The sequence below is a fragment of the Melospiza georgiana genome, chromosome Z (assembly GCF_028018845.1).
Source record: "Melospiza georgiana isolate bMelGeo1 chromosome Z, bMelGeo1.pri, whole genome shotgun sequence".
NCBI lineage: Eukaryota > Metazoa > Chordata > Aves > Passeriformes > Passerellidae > Melospiza > Melospiza georgiana.
The window spans coordinates 79,686,002-79,707,027 of record NC_080465.1 but is presented as its reverse complement, the minus strand read 5'-3'; the positions used below and the strand labels follow the sequence as shown (position 1 = coordinate 79,707,027).

At 45.1% G+C, this 21,026-nt stretch overlaps 1 protein-coding gene across 3 annotated transcripts in view; it reads right to left on the bottom strand.

The window, feature by feature from the left end:
• SETBP1 (SET binding protein 1) overlaps nucleotides 1–21,026 on the bottom strand; it is a 270,942-nt gene that overhangs the window by 65,494 nt on the left and 184,422 nt on the right. For all 3 annotated transcript variants that reach the window (XM_058043294.1, XM_058043295.1, XM_058043296.1), the window contains one exon: nucleotides 13,537–17,014. In XM_058043294.1, coding sequence (XP_057899277.1) covers nucleotides 13,537–17,014 — 3,478 coding nt within the window. The remainder of the gene's footprint in view (nucleotides 1–13,536; nucleotides 17,015–21,026) is intronic.

The window sequence follows — 21,026 nt, the reverse complement described above, 5'->3', positions numbered from 1 at the left end:
TCTTATTCTCTGAATTAGTCACTGCCCCAGGGGCAAATGTAAATTCTACTTTGAGAATGCCACAAGACAAAAGGATGATAATCACAGAATCATAGAGTGACTTTGGTTGGAAGGGACCTTAAAGACCATCCAGTGCCATCCCCTGCCATGTCAGGGACAGCTTCCACTGTGTCCCAGGCTGCTCCAAGCCCCATCCAACCTGACCTTGGACATTTCCAGGGATCCAGGGGCAGCCACAGCTTCTCTGGGATAATTACAGAAAGTACAAGGCTTTCTAGCTACAAAAAGATGTTGGAAAAATGAGTATCCTTCCGTGTGAAGGGCCATTACAAAAGGGTCCTTTATTGGGTCTGGCTTAGTGGACACAACACAGCCAGGACAAATGCATGAGGGCCAGCCAGCAATGCTGGAATTCCTCTCACACACTGTCAGGAGCAAAAAAATCTGTCAAAACCATGTTACACGCAAGAGAAGAGGTGTCCTTGGTGCAGGAGATCCACTGGTAGGATCACTCCAGCCATCTGGATGGCCCTCCAGCCGCCTCCTCCTGAGGCCATTTCTTCCTGATGACAGTGGAGTGACAGCGTCCCCGGGGTGTTCAGTGACATCACCTGCAGTTACACAGTTTATTGCAGATGCTCACCCTCCTGTCTTTACCCTGTAGCCTTTACCTGTGTTTCAATATAGCAGTGGAGGCAGAGTGCTCGGTGAGTAAGTTTTTAATGTTTTTTCATTAAGAATTTACATATAGGTGGAATATGACTGGGAACCTAATGAGCTACTTTGTAATTTGATGAAACAGTGTGACCTGCCAAGGGACTTAGCCCAAGGAGTTTTGTGTGCTAATCTGATGCTAAGCACAAGGAGGACTTCAGGGATATCAGCTTCTCCTGGGTGTCTTGCCCACTGTTGCAACTGCACGGCTATAATTAACATCAATCATGCCAGAGAAATGGAAGACCAAAAGCTACCTGGGGGACTACAGTGCTGAGAATGAGAACCTGTGCTAGCCAACACTGTAACTGGGGAGTAATTAGGTCCTCTGCAAATCCTAGTAGGAGTCTCACATCTCCAGCTGGCACATCTTGCTTAAACATTGAGTATGAGCTGACTGAGGACTCCACTAGAGATGGTTTAACACCGAGAGTTAATAAAAAGAAGAGAGCTGCCAGCACTTTGGACAGCATTCTTGGAGTGAGAATTAATCCCTCTTCCCTGTAATATTTTAACTAGTGTGAATACATCAATACCATCCACATTTTAAGTATCCTGCTTCATGATTCATGATGAATCAGAGGATGCAGCCGCCCTGTGCTCTGCTCAGGTAGGGTGTGAAAGTGAAGCAGAAAGTGCCATCAAGTCATAACAGTACACTTGGTTTGTAAACCCCACTTCATTCCCTATGTTTCAAAGCCTTGCCAGTATTAATTAATTAAAGCCTTGCCACAGCTCTATGAGTTGAGCAAGGGCTTTTATCTCATTCTATCAGCCAGTGAACGTGGAGACCCTGGAGGCCACACTGAGACTGTCTGCTTTAGGCACTCAATTTATTCATTGCAACATCTAAAATAAAAGAGGTGCTTGGCTCCAGCAGGATGATTCAGATCTCTCAGGGCAGGTGCCTATGCAAACCACACTGGCAAGGCAGTGACAGATGCCTCTGAAGTAGGACCCAAGTGATGTTCACACGTTTCTCCATCAACAGAACAGAGAGCTGCAGGCCCTTCATGGGATGATTTAATGTGGTTACATGCAGCCACTCCAGGCATAAGCACTAGGAAGTATTATTCTCACAAGTGTGGCTGGGTAATTGCTTTATTCAAGGCTCAACAGTGAGCAAACCTGCTTATGTGGGAATCAAAATATAAATTCCCCTCTGAAGGGCAAGCACCTGGGTTGTGGGATAAGTGGGAGGAAGCACAAGATAGGAATGATTTGAGCACTTATCCTGAAAATAGAAACGTAGAGATCCAGGCTGTGCAGACCAAGGGGGTCTGGCCCCAGCACTTCCCATTGCCCCAGCTGTTCCAGGAGACAGGTAAGGCTGGAGTGGAGGCACTAAGGTCAACCACTCAACAAACAGCAGTGCAGGATGCAGAAACTAGAGAGATCACCCCAGAAAACAGGGAGGTCTTTTGCTTGTAAAGTTTCTATTGCAGACCTCCATCAGATAAATGGCAGGAATTGAGTTAGCAGGGGAACAGGCCTTCCCTGTGACCTAGACTTAGGAACGCCACTTAGGAAGGCCTGGGTGCTTCCACACTGCCAGACTGACACATCTGGCATGTCTCCCGTATCCTGGTACCCAGGCCCCCCACACTCTGCAGTTATTAGCTGGCCATTAGGGAGGATTTTATCCATCTGAGAGGAAAGCTGGGCACGGCAAAGCTGACCTGTGTGCTGCAGGTTCTGCTCCAGGCACAGCCTGGACAAGCACCACACAGCTTTGTCTCTTTACCTGGTGCAATATCGCAGCGCTATCCTCAAACCCCAATAACCCTCCTGTCACTCCCCAGAGCACACAGGAAGCACATGGCTGCAGAAAAAAAAGAAACATTTTGGCATCTGTACTAGGAAACAAACAAACAAAACACAAACACAAACACAAACCGCCAAACCTAAAAACCCAGAAATACTTAGAATTTTGCACCAGGTCTACAGGGAGATGTTGTCCAGGGGAGATCAGGATCAAGTGTTGTGCAGAGGGGATGATCTGCCAGCTCCAGCTGCTAGCAGCTCTCAGCTGTGTGAACCCAAACCAGCCTGCATCAAGCAGTTCAGAGACACAGACTGTCTTTCTGCTATAGACCACATAAAGAGTATGAACATGCTCCAAATTTCTCCTGCTGGAGTGTTTTGTGCTAGCTCGATATCACCTGAAAGTTTGGTCAAACCGTGGCTTAATGAGGTGGGCTCTTTTCCACACCTTATGAGATGTTAGCAGCCTCTTACCCACTTTGTGAGTCAGTCACAGGCTGTCAGTCACTGAACACAAACAAAACCACATGCTTTTGTGTTTTAAGTTCCTCTCAGGTCTGAAACACACTGTCCAGATTTACATGCAACACTCGGTTTCTCTGGGAGGTAGGTTCCTCTTCAGATGAGACAGACTGAGCCATTCCCTGGGACTTAGACACTTCTAGTTCATTCTCACAGGGACTTAAGTTGACTCGTGAATGGTCTAAATCACATTCACTGACTTCTTCAAGCTATGCAGTATCTCAGGAACAGAGCTGAGAAAACGACTCATGAGTTCTGAACCTGGGCTTGAGCCTGATTTATTACCATTTTTACCTGCTAGGGGTTTCTTTGATCTCAGCAAGACTCTTCACTGATTAGCAGCAGAGAAGGAGAATTTGGGTTAATGCATGCTCTACCCACTCTTTAACATAAGAGTGGCTCCTATTAGCTCTTTAGCAGTTTGTCTTTTTGTGCAAGAACTTGCACAGCTGACTTGGCTAAACTTTTAATGGGCGCGCTTCTCATGTGGGAGGAAATGTTAAGCACTGCTTATTGTTACTTAGAATTACACACCCAAATGCCATAACTCCATCCAGAGTTCCCAGGGCTGAGCTACTATATCACAAATAAGATCTTCCTCACCGCCTAAAGTAATGTCATGATGCAGTGTAGGAGCCAAGGAATGCTGGGTTTGCAAAACACACACATTGCTTCAGATTGCAATGAATTCATTTAAGAGGAGATCAGGCAGCAAACCATTAATTTCAGTGCAATATATTTCCCTGCTCTTCTTATTTACCGAGATGTTGTCTCAGCAGATCAAATCAATGAAATTACAGCAGTGCACTGACAGCAGCTGATATCTGCCTAGTATCTTGGGGAGGCATCCCTTTATCAACTGCTTCCAGCTTTTTGCCTGACACATCTCCACTGTTTTGTCTGCTCTGCTGTAAATAGGAAAGTTAAAGTTTCCCAGCGTAACTGGCTGAGTCAGGAGCCCCTGTGGGCAGCCAAGCACAGGCACAGATATTGGCTGCCCTGTGAGCAGCAAACCCGGCCCCACCGTGCCAGAGGAGGTGTGCTGCTCTCCCCGGGTGCACTTCTGGAGGCCACGTGTAGGGCGTACACAACTCCACCCTCGGCTGAGGTGGGAAAGTTGTTCAAAGTGGTTTTGAGGTTTTGTTGAGAAGCAAAACAGGAAATCTGCATGAATTTGGAGTTTAACTAATTTTTTAAAAAAACTTGTTGCTCTCCTAAACTTTTTTAAAAATAAAAATTAAGTAAATATCTGGATGACAAAGTTTCTGCAACTAACCTCGTCCCTAGTTTTTACTGGTGCAGCTGAGACTTTAGGCAGCAAAACATCCTATAGTAGTCCAGGGATTTTTTTTCCCCTTTCCTTTTTTTAGCAAACCAAGCAACTCAAAGGCTGTGTCAACGTACTTAAGTGCTCTTTATGCCAACTAATCATAGCTGGCACAAAAAACAATGCTGACTATTGCTCCCTTTCCTGCCTACAGTGGAGGCGGGGAAGGCCAGAGTCACAGAGCTGTAATGGCAAGACTGTGCCATCTGGAGAAATTCTGTATCCTCAGCTCAGCTGCTTGCGACTGAATTCCCTCAAAAAAATCGGTGAAGAGGACAACACCAGAGGGGCGTAAAGGACCAGAATAAGCCTTCCTGAGCTAACAGGCTGACCCACATACCCAGTACAACTACCACAGCTGAGGGCATCTGGTGCCCCTGTCCTTTCCTTCCTCAGCTTTCCCTCTGGTAACTATGAAAACCACAAGAGCTAGTTTAATAGCCTGCAGTAGTGTGGGCCCTTCCCAGCCCAGGGAAAGCTATGGTGAAACCACCAAGTTTCCCCATGAGATGGGGATGGGAATGTTATTACTACTGACCTCAATGTAGGACCAAATAACAATAAAAACCCCATCAGCATCACCACAAGCTACTGAGCTTTCTGGTACATTGCTGATTCACATTCTGTGACACTCTTTGCTGAGCAAACTCTACCCAGGTGTCTCCACCAGTGTGTTTTCTGTTCTGTGTAAGGCTGAGATTGGGTCAGATTCTCTGAGGAGATAGTCTGTTGTCATCCACAAGCAACTGCACTAAGTCAAGTGACTTACTTGGTGTAACTCAAATTGGCTGAGCTGTATTTTGCAGTTCCCAACAAGCTCCCCACAGTTTTCTCCCCGTTCCTTTGAGCTGCCTCTGTGTGCTGCATAAGGCACAGGCAACGCTTTCGCCGCCGCTCCAGCATCACTCTGACGTCAGCACTTTGATTTGATTTTCTGTCACTGTTCTTACAGATTAAATTTCAACCAGTGACCCACAGCTTGATAGCTCATTAGCAAATCCCTTGGAGCCATCCAGTCCTGCCCTTGCTTGACAGTTAACTCTGCACTGCACATAGTCCTGAAGCCTCCTGAAGGCTGCACTGCACCAGGAGAGAGCTCGGTCAGACTCAGTGCAGCTGCAAAAGCCTATGGGGATCTATGCCCAGGTGCATGTTTTCAATGACAAATCACTAATGATTCTTATTATGAGTCCTTGGGTCTCTTCAAGTCATTGAGGTTGTGTAAAAACGCCTCTGTGGACAGTGAAAGCTTTTCTTTCCCATCCCTCCCCACAGCCCTTTATCTACAGGGGAATTATTCTGACTTCCTTCTTGTTGAGACCTTAAAACAGGACATTCTTTCTCCTTTTGTTGTTCAACATCATCATTGCAATCATGCAGACTGAGCCCTTTCAAGTTTTCTCTTGCTGCGACACATGGATGCAAAACTCCTGGAAGGCAGTGGGAATGGAGAAGCAGCCTCAGATCATGTCCTGGAGGTCAGACCCCAGCTCAGTTTTGCAGCTGGGCAGGTCAGGATGCAGGCTGCTCTGACTGCATCAGGACCCCTCCCACTGGCAGATGCCTTATGTCAGTGATTTGATTGATTTGATTGATCAGATTTTCCTATGCCCAGCTTTGAGTCACACTGATCAGCAGGTTTGTAGCAAAGGTGCAGCCATGGTTCTGTTTTACCTCCTCCATGCATCCATGGACCTCTTGCCTTGCACTTACACTATCAGTGCCAAGAAATAGCATTGTGTACAGTCCAGAGCTAAAGCAAACAGGCTTCCCTCTCACTCTTCTTAAACTGCCACTTACACAAGTACCCAGACCGGCACCATCAAAGTCTCAACAGACCCACTCCCTCCAAGCTAAGAAAATCTTATAAGTGTTGAACCAAAGCTATTTTCAGCACCTGGCAGGTTGCACACAGACAGAACGACCCCCTGGCATGCCCAGTATCCCTCTCTGGTGTGCCACTGAAGCTGTGGATGGAACTTTCCAGCCCCACGCTGTCCCTTTGCCTCGGTGGATACTCCACTCCTGAAGTTCAGCCTCCCCAGTTCCAGTGGGGAGATTTATGCTGGGCCGAGATGAGAATCTGGCCGTGGTTCTTTATCGCCTTTTAAAGCCAAGAGCCCAGCAGAGGCCAATTGTGTCTGACGTGAAGCAGCTGCACACCCAACGTGGAATCTGCACAACTTCATAAACTAGCAGTGGTCTGAATAAAAACTTCAAACAAGGCGTTCTGGCATTGGCCAGAGAGAGTGAAGATAAATAGCTGGGGGACGCCAAGTTGTGAAGGAAGAACTGCTTGACTGCTGGACAGAGAGCAAAGTTAAGAAGCAGAAATTAGGCAGGGTGCTGGGAGGCTTGCAACACTCCCAAAAAGCAAAAGGGTCACAGAATTTAATTTGATTAATTCATCTCTGGTCTAAAGGACTTGGTGCTGAGCCTCAGGCAGAGCAATAAACATACAATCATTAAGAGAGGAACTAAAAGTTAGGTTAGGTGATAAATAGTCCTGCTTCCTCTCCCACTCCAGCTTCCCTCCTGTTTCTTCTCTCCTTGGTCAGCGCAGACATTGGAAGCAACACAGTAAATCAAGAGGTAGCCTTAAAACAACAACAACAAAGACAAAACTCATTATATTTAAATTGCCTTAGTCAAAACACTTTCAAGGAAAGCTCAGCTTCACTTTCCCCATCAGCAGCACGCCCCTGTAGGACACATCATAGGCAGAGAGGAGCAACAGTGGTGCTGGCTTGCTCTCCTCTCCACAGGACTGACAGAAAACTGAGTGGAAAACAAGGACTTTTATCCTAAAGGGGCAAATAATGCTTCTGGAAGTTGTTTCAGTAGTTTGGGCTTGCTTGGTTTGTTTGGTTTCTTAAACATTCAGGGCCCTAAACAGCTGTTTTGATGAATGTAACTGTATTTACAAATAAATAAATAAAGGTTTTTTTTTTTTTTAAAGCTCTGGTGGTAACTTTTATGGGCCAGATGGCACACTCACCCTGTAGCTGTACAGAACTGGTCCCTCATCACGGGACACAGTGGGAGGGAAAAAACCCTACTAAAACTGGGGCTTGGAAAAGTTTTTCAGCTGCTGGAAGCTATGTAGGAGCCTGGGGTGTGTGAGGAAACCCCAGCAGAGGCAGAGCTGGGGAAAGGGAGGGTGACTGACACCCCACACATCCTCAGTCAGTGAAGTTCTTACCTGGCTCTTCTCCCATCCACTGCAAGCACTGCCATGGGTCAAATGCTGCATTCTCTGGCACTGGTGAGTATCAGAGCTCACTGAGGCACTGTGTGGCAGGAAACTGCTTCTATCCCCTTCACCCACTCAAACACTGAGGTTAACTGCAATTAGGAGATTTTTTTCTGCAGTTAAATGAGAAAACTAAGATATGGAAGATGGACCTGAAAATCCTAGACCATACACCAGTCTGTCTCTGAATTTATGCACTCAGTGCCCTACAAAACGCAGGTCCTGTTGAGTCGGATCTTTGCTATTGAAGAAAGCCAGGTGAGTTATTTATGTGGTTTTCTGGATATCTATTCAACTTCCTGCATCACCCAATATTCACTTCTCTCTTGTTTCAGTGTGCAAAGGTTCATCCACAGGTATACATGCAAGACCCAGCCAGAAACAGGCATTCATTTTATGTCTTTGAGCGGGTCAGGTGAGAGAATGTTCATCACACATGATGTTTACAGAAACACAGAAGCATTAAAGCTGGAGAAGGCCTCTAAGATCACCAGGTCCAACAATTCCCCCAGCACTGACAAGGCCCATCACTAAATCACCACTATTGCATGTTTATAGACACTTCCAGGGACAATGACTCCACCACTTCAGTGGGCAGCCTGTTCCAATCCTTAAAATATTTTCAGTGAAGAAGTCTTCCATAATATCCAATCTAAACATCCTGTGAAGCAACTTGAGGCCATTTCCCCTTTTCTCATTGTTTGTTACCTGAGAGGAGGACGATCCCCCTGGCCGTTCCCTCCTGTCAGGAGGTGTGCAGAGCCACAGGATCCCCCCTGAGCCTCCTTTGCTCCAAGCTGAGGCCCCTTTCCCAGCTCCCTCAGCCCCTCCTCATCAGACTTGTGGTCCTGACACTTCTCCAGGTCTGTTGCCTTTCTCTGGAAATGCCCTAGCACCTCAACACCCTTCTTGCCATAAGGGACCCAAAACAGTGGATCAAACTGCATGGTCCTACTGTTTCCATTCTCACTGAAATAGTGAATTCACTGGAGAATAATGAACCAACATTGTGATTCAAGGCTACGTAAAATGATAAATTATTTGTGGAAAGTATTATCATATGAAAAATCAGCAAAGTTTAATTAATAAGGCAAATGGCTAACACTATTTACCTACATCTGCCATATACATTTAGAACAAATATGCTTATCCACTACTGAGATACTGATCCCTTCTCAGTATAAAACTCTGACTGGTCAGGGCTAAAGCTGATACTGATTCCTTCAAGAGTGAAACCAGCGCTGTACAAAACAAATGAGGAGGAAAGGTCAAGCTAGAAATTCAGGTCAGAAGAAATTCAGCTAAGTAGCACTGCTGGACACTGAAGGGGGAAAGCCTGGGAGTCTTGTAGGTAAGTTAAGCATTAATTTATAAAGCGTGTTTCTCATGCTAGTTATCCAGCATTCAGAGACTGATGATTACTGCTTTCCTAATAGCTGCATATGATTAACTTTATATTCCTGTAAATATACTGTGCGTGTTGTCTGTGCTGTATCTGATAAAACCAATGCACTTCCTGATCTTTGAGCCATTGTACCCAACACGCAAGCAAGGCAACCTCTGTTCATATAATCATTGTTAAAAAAAAAAACAACAAGGAGGCATAAATAGTGTGACAGTAAAGTAGCACAGACCTTGATTAGTCTCACTACCAAGAAAATCAGAAATGTAGCCCTGCATACAGCAACTCTCAACCTCTGCTTTACCCCCAGCTACATCCTGGCCTGCAGTGATTGTAACTAGGACATAATCTGACAGGTTGTACATGCAAATTGCCATTTTATCCATGCATCTTAAAAGGTTAAATGTGCTTTTCCTCATTATTCCACCTAAGGAAAAAAGTAAGGGACAAACAATCTTCCTTTTATTTTTTTTTTCTGTGGGATGAGCTGTGGCATTGAGGCTGCTCATCAGCAATGGAAGTCTCTTCTCCAGCATCAGGAAACAGGCAGACACATGACGAGGAGATGTGGAGTTTGCCACGAGGGCCTCTTTAAAACATCTCTACTCTCAGTGTCCCCAGCCCAGCTGCAGCACCAATCTGTGACCTCTCCCTGGCTCCCTCGCCTGGGCCTTCAGTAACTCCTGAAAGGCAGATGAAAGGCTCAGCCATGCAGCTGTGCGCAGTGCCTCGGGTCACACAGTGCCACGGGGACTCCAAGGCTGCTCTGCAAGTGTGTTGGGGTGTACCTCTGACTGTGGGAGGGAAGGAGACAGCTGAACCAATGCTTGGTGCACACAGCTTGACAGATCAGTCCAGGATGTGCCCCAAGTGTCTGTGGCAAGGCAGGATCAGAAACACTTTATGCTGCATTCCTGCCTGTAGGCCAGGCTAATGCCACTGGAATAGTCTTCAGCTAAAGAGAAAAGCACTGTTAAATTAGTTTTGATTAATTAGTCTTTCTAAATGCAGTAGGGTTGGATGGGCAGAAGAAATTTAGCAAAAATAACAATTTCAGGAAAAGGCACCAGGATGCAACAGTACATGAGGAGTGGTTGGGAAGAGTTGTTATTATGGAAGGAAGGAGGAGCACCAGTTTCTCCAGAAGAATGGTGTGGAACAGGCCACTGGGAAATCAGCCATATGCATTAACACGGCAGATTTAGCCCAAAGTGGTCCCAAAAGATGTACATTGGCTCAAAGCTCACGAGAGCTCTACTAAAGAATGGCCAGTGATAGTCCAGGCTGGTGCAGGACAAGAAATGGACTTTTGTTGTGACCAACCAAAGTAACTGGTGACACTCCCTTAATGGGTCTGTTCACTTTGGGCACAGATTTCCACATCAGATCACAGAATCATGGAATAGTTTGGATGGAAGGAACCTTGGATCTATTTTCAAACCTCCTGGGCTGAGCTGAGACACCTTCCACTAGCAACAGTACTGAAACTTCAGCCAAGTCCATGAACAATTCCAGGAATGGGACATCCATAATTTCTCAGGGAAACCTGTGCCAGGCACCTCCCTTGAGCCAGCTTCTCCAAAAGATATGAAGGACAACTCTTCCCTTTATGGCCTATACCTTTCTAGATAGTAAATTCACACCTAGGCTTAAAGATTGTACAACAGGACTGTTTTCTACCATACGCAGGACCATTATTTATCACCAAGGAGCACCAAACTTCTCAGAAATGGTTAAGCACTGTCGCAACAGAGACAAAGACATAAATTAACAACAACACAATGGTACCTGCAGCTGCACACCACCCCGAAACAAACCGCAGTTCCTGAATCACCAAAAAAACCATAAATGGTTCTCTCATCCCTCTCATCACAGATATATCCACTGAGTGTGGATAGATTTTGCTACATATTTTATCTCCAGAAGAATGCAATGAAGTTGCAAATGGCACCACTGAGCACACCAAAATGCCACTGCAGTAGAGATAACAGTGAAATTGTGATATAAATCTATTTTCAGCTTTCATCAGAATATTCAGGATGTCTCCTCTTATCTCTGTTATGTATTATTTTTAACTTGTGAAAGATGACAAATTCTGAAAGGAAAGAGCAATCAGGCTATGGAAGTTGCCTCCTGGGATGGACATATATGTCCTCATAGGGCTTTTTTTTTCTTTCTTTTTCCTTATATTTGTCTGATTAGTCAATCTCCTCAGGGAAATGCAAGGTGAGATAGGAGCAAGAAGGTGAAGGTTATCATGGAAGAGAGCAATCCTCCCTCTGTGGGAACTGGTTAAATAGTTATGGCTAGACTCGAGTGCAGACCTCTGCTGGGAATCCCAGTGAAGGTCAAAGGCAGAGAGGAAAAAAGCTGCTCTGAGATCTTGGGCATTCATAAGCAGACAGATGTTTCTAGGCTTTAATGAGCAGTCTTGGCTCCAGGCCTTTCTTGGCAGAGCTGTTTAGTTTTAGTATTTTTCCTTGTAGTGCAAGGTATGGCTCTGGTTATCTGGCTCTGCTTAGCTAACTGCTGATGATTTTTCCATCTAAATAATAGCATGACAATGAAGAAATTGATTAATAATCTGAGAGGTGATGGATTAGGTCATGGGGAATGCTGTGCGGCTGTAAGCATGAAGAGCAAAAAATAAATAAAAATACCAATTTCAGTTTAAACAAGAGCTAGTTTAAAAAATTTAAACTGCAAATCTTATGGCGCTCCCATGACAAGTTCTAGCCCTCCATCTTATACTTTTATTGTCATGGGGAATAAAATGAAGGAAAATAACATGAAATCGACTTTTTCTTTACTAATTCCATCTTCAAATCAGCCTGGTGGGGATCATGCTCCTACTTTGGAAACTAATTTGAGTTCAACACTGTTGGGAATTTTGACAGTTTGCTATGCCTTAGTGAAATATATTGAAAATTTAGCAGATTTAGCAAACATCTTCTGTTCAAAGAGCAAAAAGGCTACAAATGCAAAGGCTGTTAACAAACTGTGAAAAATGTGAACTTCCATTAAAAAAAAAAAAAAGAAAAAAAGGCTTGTTAAACACTTTGAAGGCTTTTAATCCTATGTGCCAGGACCCAGCTTCCTTAATGAAATAGCCACTGCAGCACTTAGTGGAGAATATCTTTGTTCCTTGTCATGTTGCCACTCTGATGTTCAGAGACTTATTTAAATATCTTTTCCTATATTTTTGGATGTATCATTTTTTGATGTCACAACTGGTCTAATATAATATGATATCATGAATGGGAATGTTTTCTGGGGGTAATCTGTCATTTCAGACCATTTTTCAATGCTGTATTTCATATTCTGGTCTTGGTGAAGGAATTGGAAATGCTTAGGTGGCTTAAGCATGATCTGTCTTTGGAACTTGATCAGTTACAAGTCAGTAAAAAACTTGAGATCCTGACATTGACAAGTTGTACAAATTCTTTACTCTTGTGTTCTCAGTTAATTTTCTTTTAATTTTGAAGGCTATCAGCTACTTTTCTTTCAAGGTCTTTTTTTAGCACATCAGAATCTCATCCACCACTAGTTGGTTCAGAAAAGCTCACCCCTTTCCAGTGCTAAGTGTGAAATCTGCTTTGTGATAAATATCTGATGGTGTGGAAGCACTGGGCTTGCTCCCGAGCTAAATTCATTTGTAATGCACCAAAACACCTGCCTCTGTGTCATCACAAAAGCAGCTCCCTATTGTAAAGTACAATTCACTCTCTCAGGCAAGATTCAGATTCCCTTTTTCCCCACTCTGCAGGAGAGGAACAGATGTCCTTAGCAGCTGAAAGGAGCTTCCTCCCTCTTCATCCACCCAGCTTATATTTCCAAGTCATGAGACCTAAAACTCTTCAGAGTCCATTGGAGAGGGTTTGTTTCCATGACACCAGTCCCTTCCCACAGCCCTCAATGCTCAGGATATTTATTTTACATGACACCTGTGGACTGGAAGTGACAGATTTACATTAGCACTGTACTCAGGATCTCTAAATATTCAGCCCAGCCATTACCATGGTGGATGCCTCTGGACCAGCAGTAGAACACATTAATGGCACACAGACACAGCTTCACACCTTCCCACCTGTCCAGTCCACCCCATCAACAAATGGATTTTGGTCACTTTAAGGGCCAGAGCAGAGACTCTGCTCTTTTCCCAAATGCTGGACAGTGACTTTGATCCTGTGATGTTAGACACTGATTAGAGGGATGACCACCTTGCAAACAGGAATTACAATTGCTGCTGTTGCAGAATGCAATGGTAAGATTTTAGGAAGAAGTGCAACAAGAGAGATAAGTCAAGGCAGGACAAGTATCTGTAAAAGTGCTGTGTAACAACTCAAAGACTTGTAAAACTTTGGGCTTAAGATGTGTCCAACTTTCTTGTTGATCTCCTTTAAGTTTGAATGAAGAATGACAGTCAGTTACAAAAGACTGAAAAGTCATTATCTTATAAATGTATTTGCTGTAAATGGTGAGTCTCTCTTTGTTCAGCATTGAAATTCAAGTGCAGCAAATAGTCAAAGTAAAATAGAATAAAACAAAGCTTACCTGAAGAGGCTGAAGAATCAAAAGTACTTCTGTCCTTCCTATTTGTCTTGAAGGGCTGAATGTCCTTTTCCCTGTAAGTTCCAAAGCCTTCAAAGCTTCTTCTTTTATTCCCACTTGCATCATTGTCCCGCTTCTCACTTGAGGAATTTATTTCACCAAACATGTCCAGGGACTCTGACCTTCCATTACTCTCAGTATTACCAGAGTATCTCTTTGTGCAAGAGTCAATGGGATCACCGCTTGAGTCGCTTTTATCTTTATTCTGTGACCACTGCTGGGCATCAGAAAGTGATAGCGTAGACAGCGTATCCACTTCAAAGTTACTCTTTGAGCCTTTGTGCCCGGTTTCACAATGCTGGTGCTTCTGCTTCTCCTTGTGCTTGCTCTTCTCGTTGAGCAAGGACAGGTCTTTGTCTGAGCCACTCAGCCTCTCGTTGATGGCGTGGCTGGAGAAGCCAGTGGACTTGCTAGCAAAGAGACCGCTCAGATCCTCGTGAGTCCCCAGTATCCGCTCGTCCTTATGCTTGTGCTTGTGTTTGTGTTTCCTCTTGTGAAGTCGGCCACTTGAAAGGCTTGTTCCTCCAACCTTCGGAGGGGCCAGGGAGGACTGCATGTCTCCAAGGCCCATTCCCACAGGGGTTTGCAGGTGCACTCCGTGTTTTGCTTTGTGTTTGGCAGTGGTGGACATCTTCATGTGAGAGCTTGCATGGAATTGGGGTGGGGGCACGGTAGGTCTCATAAATGGGGAAGCCGCTCCAAGCGTGTGAGACAGGTACAAAGGAGCTGGGTACTGACCGTAGTAACCAAGATTCATCATAGGCATTGATGTGTAAGGCATTCCATAGGGTGCATAGTAACTCCCACTGGGAATAGGGTAACCGAACCCTTGTAAAAAAGGCACCTTTGTCATGGTGTCATTGGTTTTGGCAGGTCTACCACGCTTCTTCTTAGACTTCATATCAGAGGTCCTGCGAAGATAGAGCAATGGGTCGTACTGGATATATGGCACAGGGTAGTAGTGATCAAAATTAATCCTGAAGATGCTGGGATATGGATTTTCATGATAAAATGTATAACTTCTATGGGAAATCCTGAACACTTGAAACTTATTGATGAGTTCCTCAAGGTCTGCCAGAAACTGGAGGTCATCTCTGTTCTGCAGGCTTTTCCTTTTCCTCTTGTGCTTTGGCTTTTTAATACTTTCGTGAGAGAGAAAGTTATCCACAATGAGATGCTTCTGCCGGTGACCATGCCTGTTCTTAGTGCTGGTGTCAGATGGGATAGCCTCTGGATTGTCCAGGGTGCAGAAATCAAAGGAGTATCTCCGGCGGGATTCTGAGCTTTTCTCGGCTTGGTCAGAGGTACTGTTGTTGTCTGTACCTATCCCACTGTCGCTCGGGATGGTCTCCTCACTGTGAGACTCGCTCACTGGCGACAGCGTGACTTCTTTCAGAGAACCTATTTCACAGAGGTGAGAAGGAGAATTAGCCATTAGCCTGGGCGGAGACAGCTTCCAAGTTCCACTGTGCATTCCTTTCTGGGTTTTTGTAGGAAGAGCACTGATAGGTTGAAGATTTGGCATAGTTTTTAACTCTGAAAAATTAGTTTCAGTGCTTGCAGGGCTGAGGTTGCCGTTGATCCCCACTAATTGCGTTGAAAGCGGATGAATAGCTGCTGGTGACGATGCCACAAGTGACTGCAGGTTGGAAGGCACTGCTGGGTTTTCTGGCTGGCTGGAAACAGGCCTTGAGTGCTTGATGGCTGTCTTAGGTTCTTCTGGCTGAGCCTGCAGCTCTGCCCTTGGCTTTCTGCCCCGTTTTTTACCAATGTAGATAGTCCCCCTCTTGCTGACATTGATCTGCTTCCCTAGCCTGGCATCAATGGTGGTCGGCCCAGCACTAGATGGTGGCTGGACTTTTGCTTTCAGAGCTATGCTGCTGGAGCAGGAGGACAAGATCTGATTGAGAATGTTCTTCCTCTTGAGGGTTTTCATTTTATTAATGGTCTTGATGGTCTTCTTATCCAAGACCCCAAGTTTCCCGACTTTTTTGTGAAATTTGAGTTCACTGATGGATTTGTCCTCTCCTGGAACCATCTGGGCAAACTTAGCCAGATTCCTTCTCCTCTTCCTTTTCTTTGTTCCTGGAAATTCACGATTGATTGGGCTCACTGGGCTGGTGGAGGTCCCCTCGTGGATGGTTTCAACAGTGAGCAAAGGCTGTTTCTTTGGTCGTCCTCTTTTTTTCTTGACAGGTGTGATCACAGTAAGACTGTCTGTATTGGTGTACAGAGGGCTGGATGGTGTGATGGGATAGGCTGAAGGAGGTTCCACCATCAGCTTCTCAGACGTCGTCAGGGAGGTCTCCCGAATAATAGGTTTAGGTTTGCTGCAGGTCCACCGACGCTTAGCTGCATGTTTGGGGTGCTGGATGTCAGGTAACTTGCCAGCTGTGGAAAGATTGGTGGGGAGGAGAGTGGATGTCACAGGTAGAGGTTTTCTGGGTCGGGCAGCGCTGTTGGGGGACACTTTGTCTGTGAACACACCGCTGTCAATTGCTACTAAGGGGGACTCATTTTCAATCACTTTCCCTGGCTTTGTGGCTCGTAGATCTTTTTTACTCCCCTCTGGTTGAGAGCTGGTCCTGTTTGCCATTTCACTGCTCAAAGCAAGCACGGAAGGCAGGCTTTTCTCCTGGATAGTTTTCTCTATGGAGGATTTAATGGATTGCCTCTTTTTCCTTTTGTGGCCAGACGCATCTGTTGTCGGAGACTTTATTGGGATAGTAATTCGCACGTGATTGGTGTCACTTTCACAAGTGACGGCAGAAACGGGATTCTGCTTCGAGGGTGACATATCCAACATGCTGTCCATCGTGTAAGACTCCTTTTTCCCTTCCATGCTGTCATGGGATTTGCTGTCAAACGCTTTCTGAGCGCTCTTTACCCACTCCATATCTGTGGTTTGCATGGTTTGGCTCATCAAGTCCTTCTTGCTGGACTTCTTCTTCATACTTCCAGCGGGCTGATCGGGGGCCTCCAGCTGCACAGCTCCCTCTTGATCTCCAAGAGGCAAAAGCCCATTGCACTCGGAGGCACTGCTGGGCTGGGTGGCCGTGCTGATGCTGTTGGGTGATGGGACTGTGCTGCAAATTGCCAGCTCCTTACTACTGACCGACAGCTGCCCCCACGAGCTGCTGCTGCTGCTGCTGCTGCAGGACTTCTTGGCCTGGGATTTGCTGTAGGAAACTCCTGGCTCCAGAGCAGAGACCTTGGTGGCACTAATTGCTTCTCTGCTGGGCTCTGTGTTGATGAAGCAGCTCTGAGAAGCAGGTCCAGTGTCGGAGCTTGCTGACCAGTCAAGGTGGTGCTGGTTGCTACTTTTCTGCTGGTGTTTTGATTTTAAGGTGTCACTGGTGAAGTCTTGTTGGAGGCCTGGATCATAGTGCAGAGCAGAATGTTTTTGTGGCCTGTCATAAACCTGGAAGGGAGCAGAAAATAAACAGGAAAAAATAAAATTAGTTTAGCAGCCCATTCATAACCACTGGTTGCAGCTCTTTATTTATGCAGTGAATAACAACAATGACTTTGTAAGAGTTAGAAACCTTTATAAAATCTTCCTATACTTGAGCCAAATTTGCATTTAGATTTCATGCACAGTAAACAAGTTTTGTTTGGTTTCCCTACTCTAAAAACAGTGGAACTATTTCTATAAATGCAAAATTACTAAGGGACCATAGTCTATTGATTTTTAATTTAAAACACAAGTGAAATATCCCCTTTCAATGGATGAATGGTGCAACTCAACCTCCTGGTGAGAATGCCTTTTTCCTGAAAAATAATCACTCACAGAACTTGAGGCTCAACAGCAGCAATTAAACTCATTATTGTAAACAAGAAAACTGCAAAATTATCTTGGAAGTTGTAACAAACAAGAGGAAAACGCATGGGTCCACTTCCCTGAGAAGACAGATTCTGCAAAGATTTACTTGAATTTCCACATGGAAGCCATCCCTGCATACTTAGTGCTTAAAATCATATGCATAGCGTCAAGTGTGTGAGGCACACTTGGCAGGTTCAAGATTTGCATTACTCCCTTTCCATTTTAAAACTCTGCTATTTGCAATGTTGTTGAGAGATATTTTCAACATGATTTCTACTCTGACAGGAGCTCTTCAAGCCGCAGAGGTTACAGCAAGGGCAGAATTATGCTGAAGTCTCTTACAGAGCAAAAGAAACTCTACTGTTTTTCTCTTGGTGGGCCTCCAGCTAAAAAAAAAATGTTTACTTCAGCTGTAACTTTTTCCTTTTAAAGAAAAAGTATCTATCTATTTGTTTTTTTACTTTCTTTGGTTGATCTGTTTTGGGGTTTTTTCTTGACTTTGCAGCTTTATTTTGTAAAGCTCTGGGTCAGACCATACAACTGCTTTTGCACAAACTACTGACACTGTTGGGAATGTCAAATAAATGGTGAGACTGAAAATAAAAACAAAACCAAGGAAAGAAAAGTAGATAATAAATACAGTGTGTCTTGTGTTCCTTACAAACACCCTGTTACAATTAAGCTTCTCTCAGTAGCCCATTAGATCCCCCTTTGGGGTGTTTGCAACACAAATTTTGGGGCAAGCAGGCAAAAGGGAATAAGAGGCCTCTGAGCTGGGAAAATTAGGCATCCCTAGTTCTGAGCAACTTCAGAGAAGTTTGAAAAGACAGCCCCAAGCCCCTGGCACATTATTTAGTGGCCACTAAACATGCACATTATTGACAAATTGATGCTGAGCTATCTTTCATGCCCATATAAATATAGACATGTGGCTTTTCTGGAATAGACAATAATGATGAAGTTGTTCTGGTCCATTGTCTGAGCAGCAATCAGGGAGTCTTAAATCCTGTGGATAGTTCAGCTGTCACACACATGGACCAGCCATGCTCAGGGAAAACAGAGATTTCCAGGAATTGTGGAGTGAGAGAGCGAAAGCATGCAGCTGTGGTGGAGCTGCAGATGTCGTGGGTGAGCGACACCCGGTTTCCTCAGCCTGAGAAAAGAGCTGAAAAGAGCCATTCCTTGGGGAATGAATCCTTCTCCTCCTCTTCCTCACAGTGGCCTCCCACACATGAGCCCTGCAGCACACAGAGGACACAACCCACACTGATGCCCTCCTTCAGAACAGGGGGCCCATCCACTTCCATATCTTGAGATGGGTCCAGGGAGGGGACACCAGCAGCACTAGCACTGGAGTTTTACAGCTTGTTTTATTTTAATTATTTTAAACTGATCCCAGAACTCCTGCGACCCATTTTGCCTGGGCCACTTGGGCTTCTCCCACTAGGCTGGGTGTCCTGGCACAAGGAGGTGGGCAGGCCATGCCCTGGTGATGTCCCAGGGGAAGATGGCTGTGCTTCACTCCAGCCTCACAGAAAACCTCATCTCCCCAAGGTACTGCAACTCATGATGGGAAGAAGTCCTGGAAATGCTGGGCTGAGGCCCCTCTCGGGCCCCAGCACCCACACTGAGGCAAGGCCAGGCTACTCCTGAACAGATCCCTGCAGCCAAGCCAGCTTCTTACACCCACGTTACTTCCAAGTGCTGAGCCGTGAAACTAAATGACCTGAAACATTTCATTTGGAAGAGAAAAATAAAAGAGATAAAAATAAGAAGGAAGGTTACAGCAGGGAACAAAAAAACACTGCACTCTGGCAACATCCTATTCTCTCCATATCTATGACAGACATGGAGATCCATGGCCTAGAAGGAGCAATAATCTCTGATCTGTATTTTAAGGCAGTTAATAAGGGCTCAGAATGGAGAGGCCAGCTATAGATCAGAAATGAATGCTGATATATGGGCTTGGCTCCTCCAGCCCCATTTCTTTGGCCTGTACATTACACAGTGATGATGCAACTCCCAGCATATCCCCAATGATAGCCCTTTCATTGCTCCAGCAGCACAGGCCACCACCACATCGATCTTAAAATTCATGAGGAAGATATGCCTATCTCATCAAAGGTGCCAGCTCTGGAGGCATTTAATCACGCAGATAAGCACTCCAATTTCAACAGGCCTTCAAAAAATGACCGGTCTGCAGGATCAGGGGACTCCATTTCCTAAGCTGGATGTCAGAACTATATATCTGCCCAAGCACATTACAGTCTGCTGGGTTTCCTCATGAAACTTCTTCCAGCGAAACATTTATTGGCTCTGCCTTGCCAGACACATCCACACCACCCAAAAATAATTCCTCTGCAGCACAGTGACTAGAGACAGTTTTGCTGCAGCACGTTGGGTTTCAGGGGCTGAAATGGATATGTGGGGACTGTTTACCTAAAAGCACTACTAAATTAGTTGAAAGTAATGTGGCCAAGTTTATTTTATATCCCATGTATCCATCTGTGTTGCCGTTTGATCCCATTGGTCCTAATGCTTAGGCCTCAAATCTCCCTGCTGTGTGAGCACCATCCCAAAAAGCCAACAAGGCCTAGCTCAGCCAAGCCAAGACTCTGCTAAGCAGACAGAGATGTCAGACCTGTCAGGATGGTAAGGGAATCTTAAGAAACTGATATCTTGATACCTTTCACCCAAATTCTTTACTTTATTTGTCAGTAAGTATGTAATATACTCCAGCTCCATGGGGCTGTTGGCTCAAATAGAGTTCCTGTGGCAGCCAGCCGAGGCCAGCATAAAGAATAGTGAGCTAGCGTTTTTTTTCATGAAAACAGAAGGATTTATCTTTATTTACTTTTTAGTTTATGAGACCCTAAAAATGCTTCAAACTTCAGTGCTGGCCTCTGCTTGTCATTTGCCCTTTCATTAAATTGGATTTTCTTCCACAGCCAACTTTTCTGCACTGAGAGTCCGCTCCTTCTTCTTTTGGGGAAGTAGAAGTGTAAATTAACTCATGTAATTTTACTACAACTCAGCATAGTTGGTCAATATTTCCCTTCATGTACAGTTTACTGGATGTTTTTAGTAGGTCAAATAATCCCAACTTTCCTTTAAAGAAAGCAAAATACAACAAAAAGAAGATGATAGCTTTTGTAACTGCAGAAAGGCTTGAGCAACCTGATCCAGCACATGTCTAAACCTTAGACTATAAGAATAAGACTACAATCCTCTTATTAGTAGAATAAGATTAGCATCCTCTTATTAGTGGAGTACGATTTGCATGACAAACTGGTGAGTTTCAGGCCTCAGCTTGGGCAGTGGTGGGCAGACTGAGAGCAGGACAGATCTCATCCACTGGTGATCACTGTCCACAGAGAAGAGGTTTTATGCTGTGTGTTTTATGCTGTCCCTCCAGTCCTGTGCAGCCCTGCACCTGCAGATGTGATTAGTCCACAAAACAGTTTTATTCTGGTGTGCAGTCCTTGCAGCTGAGGAGATGACGCTGAACCAGTCCCAGGAGGGGCAGCACCCTGCTCTGCAGGGAGTACCCAGCAGCAGAATCCATCCCCCAGGGACTCTTTGAGGATGCTTCAGTCTGCACACTCATTCT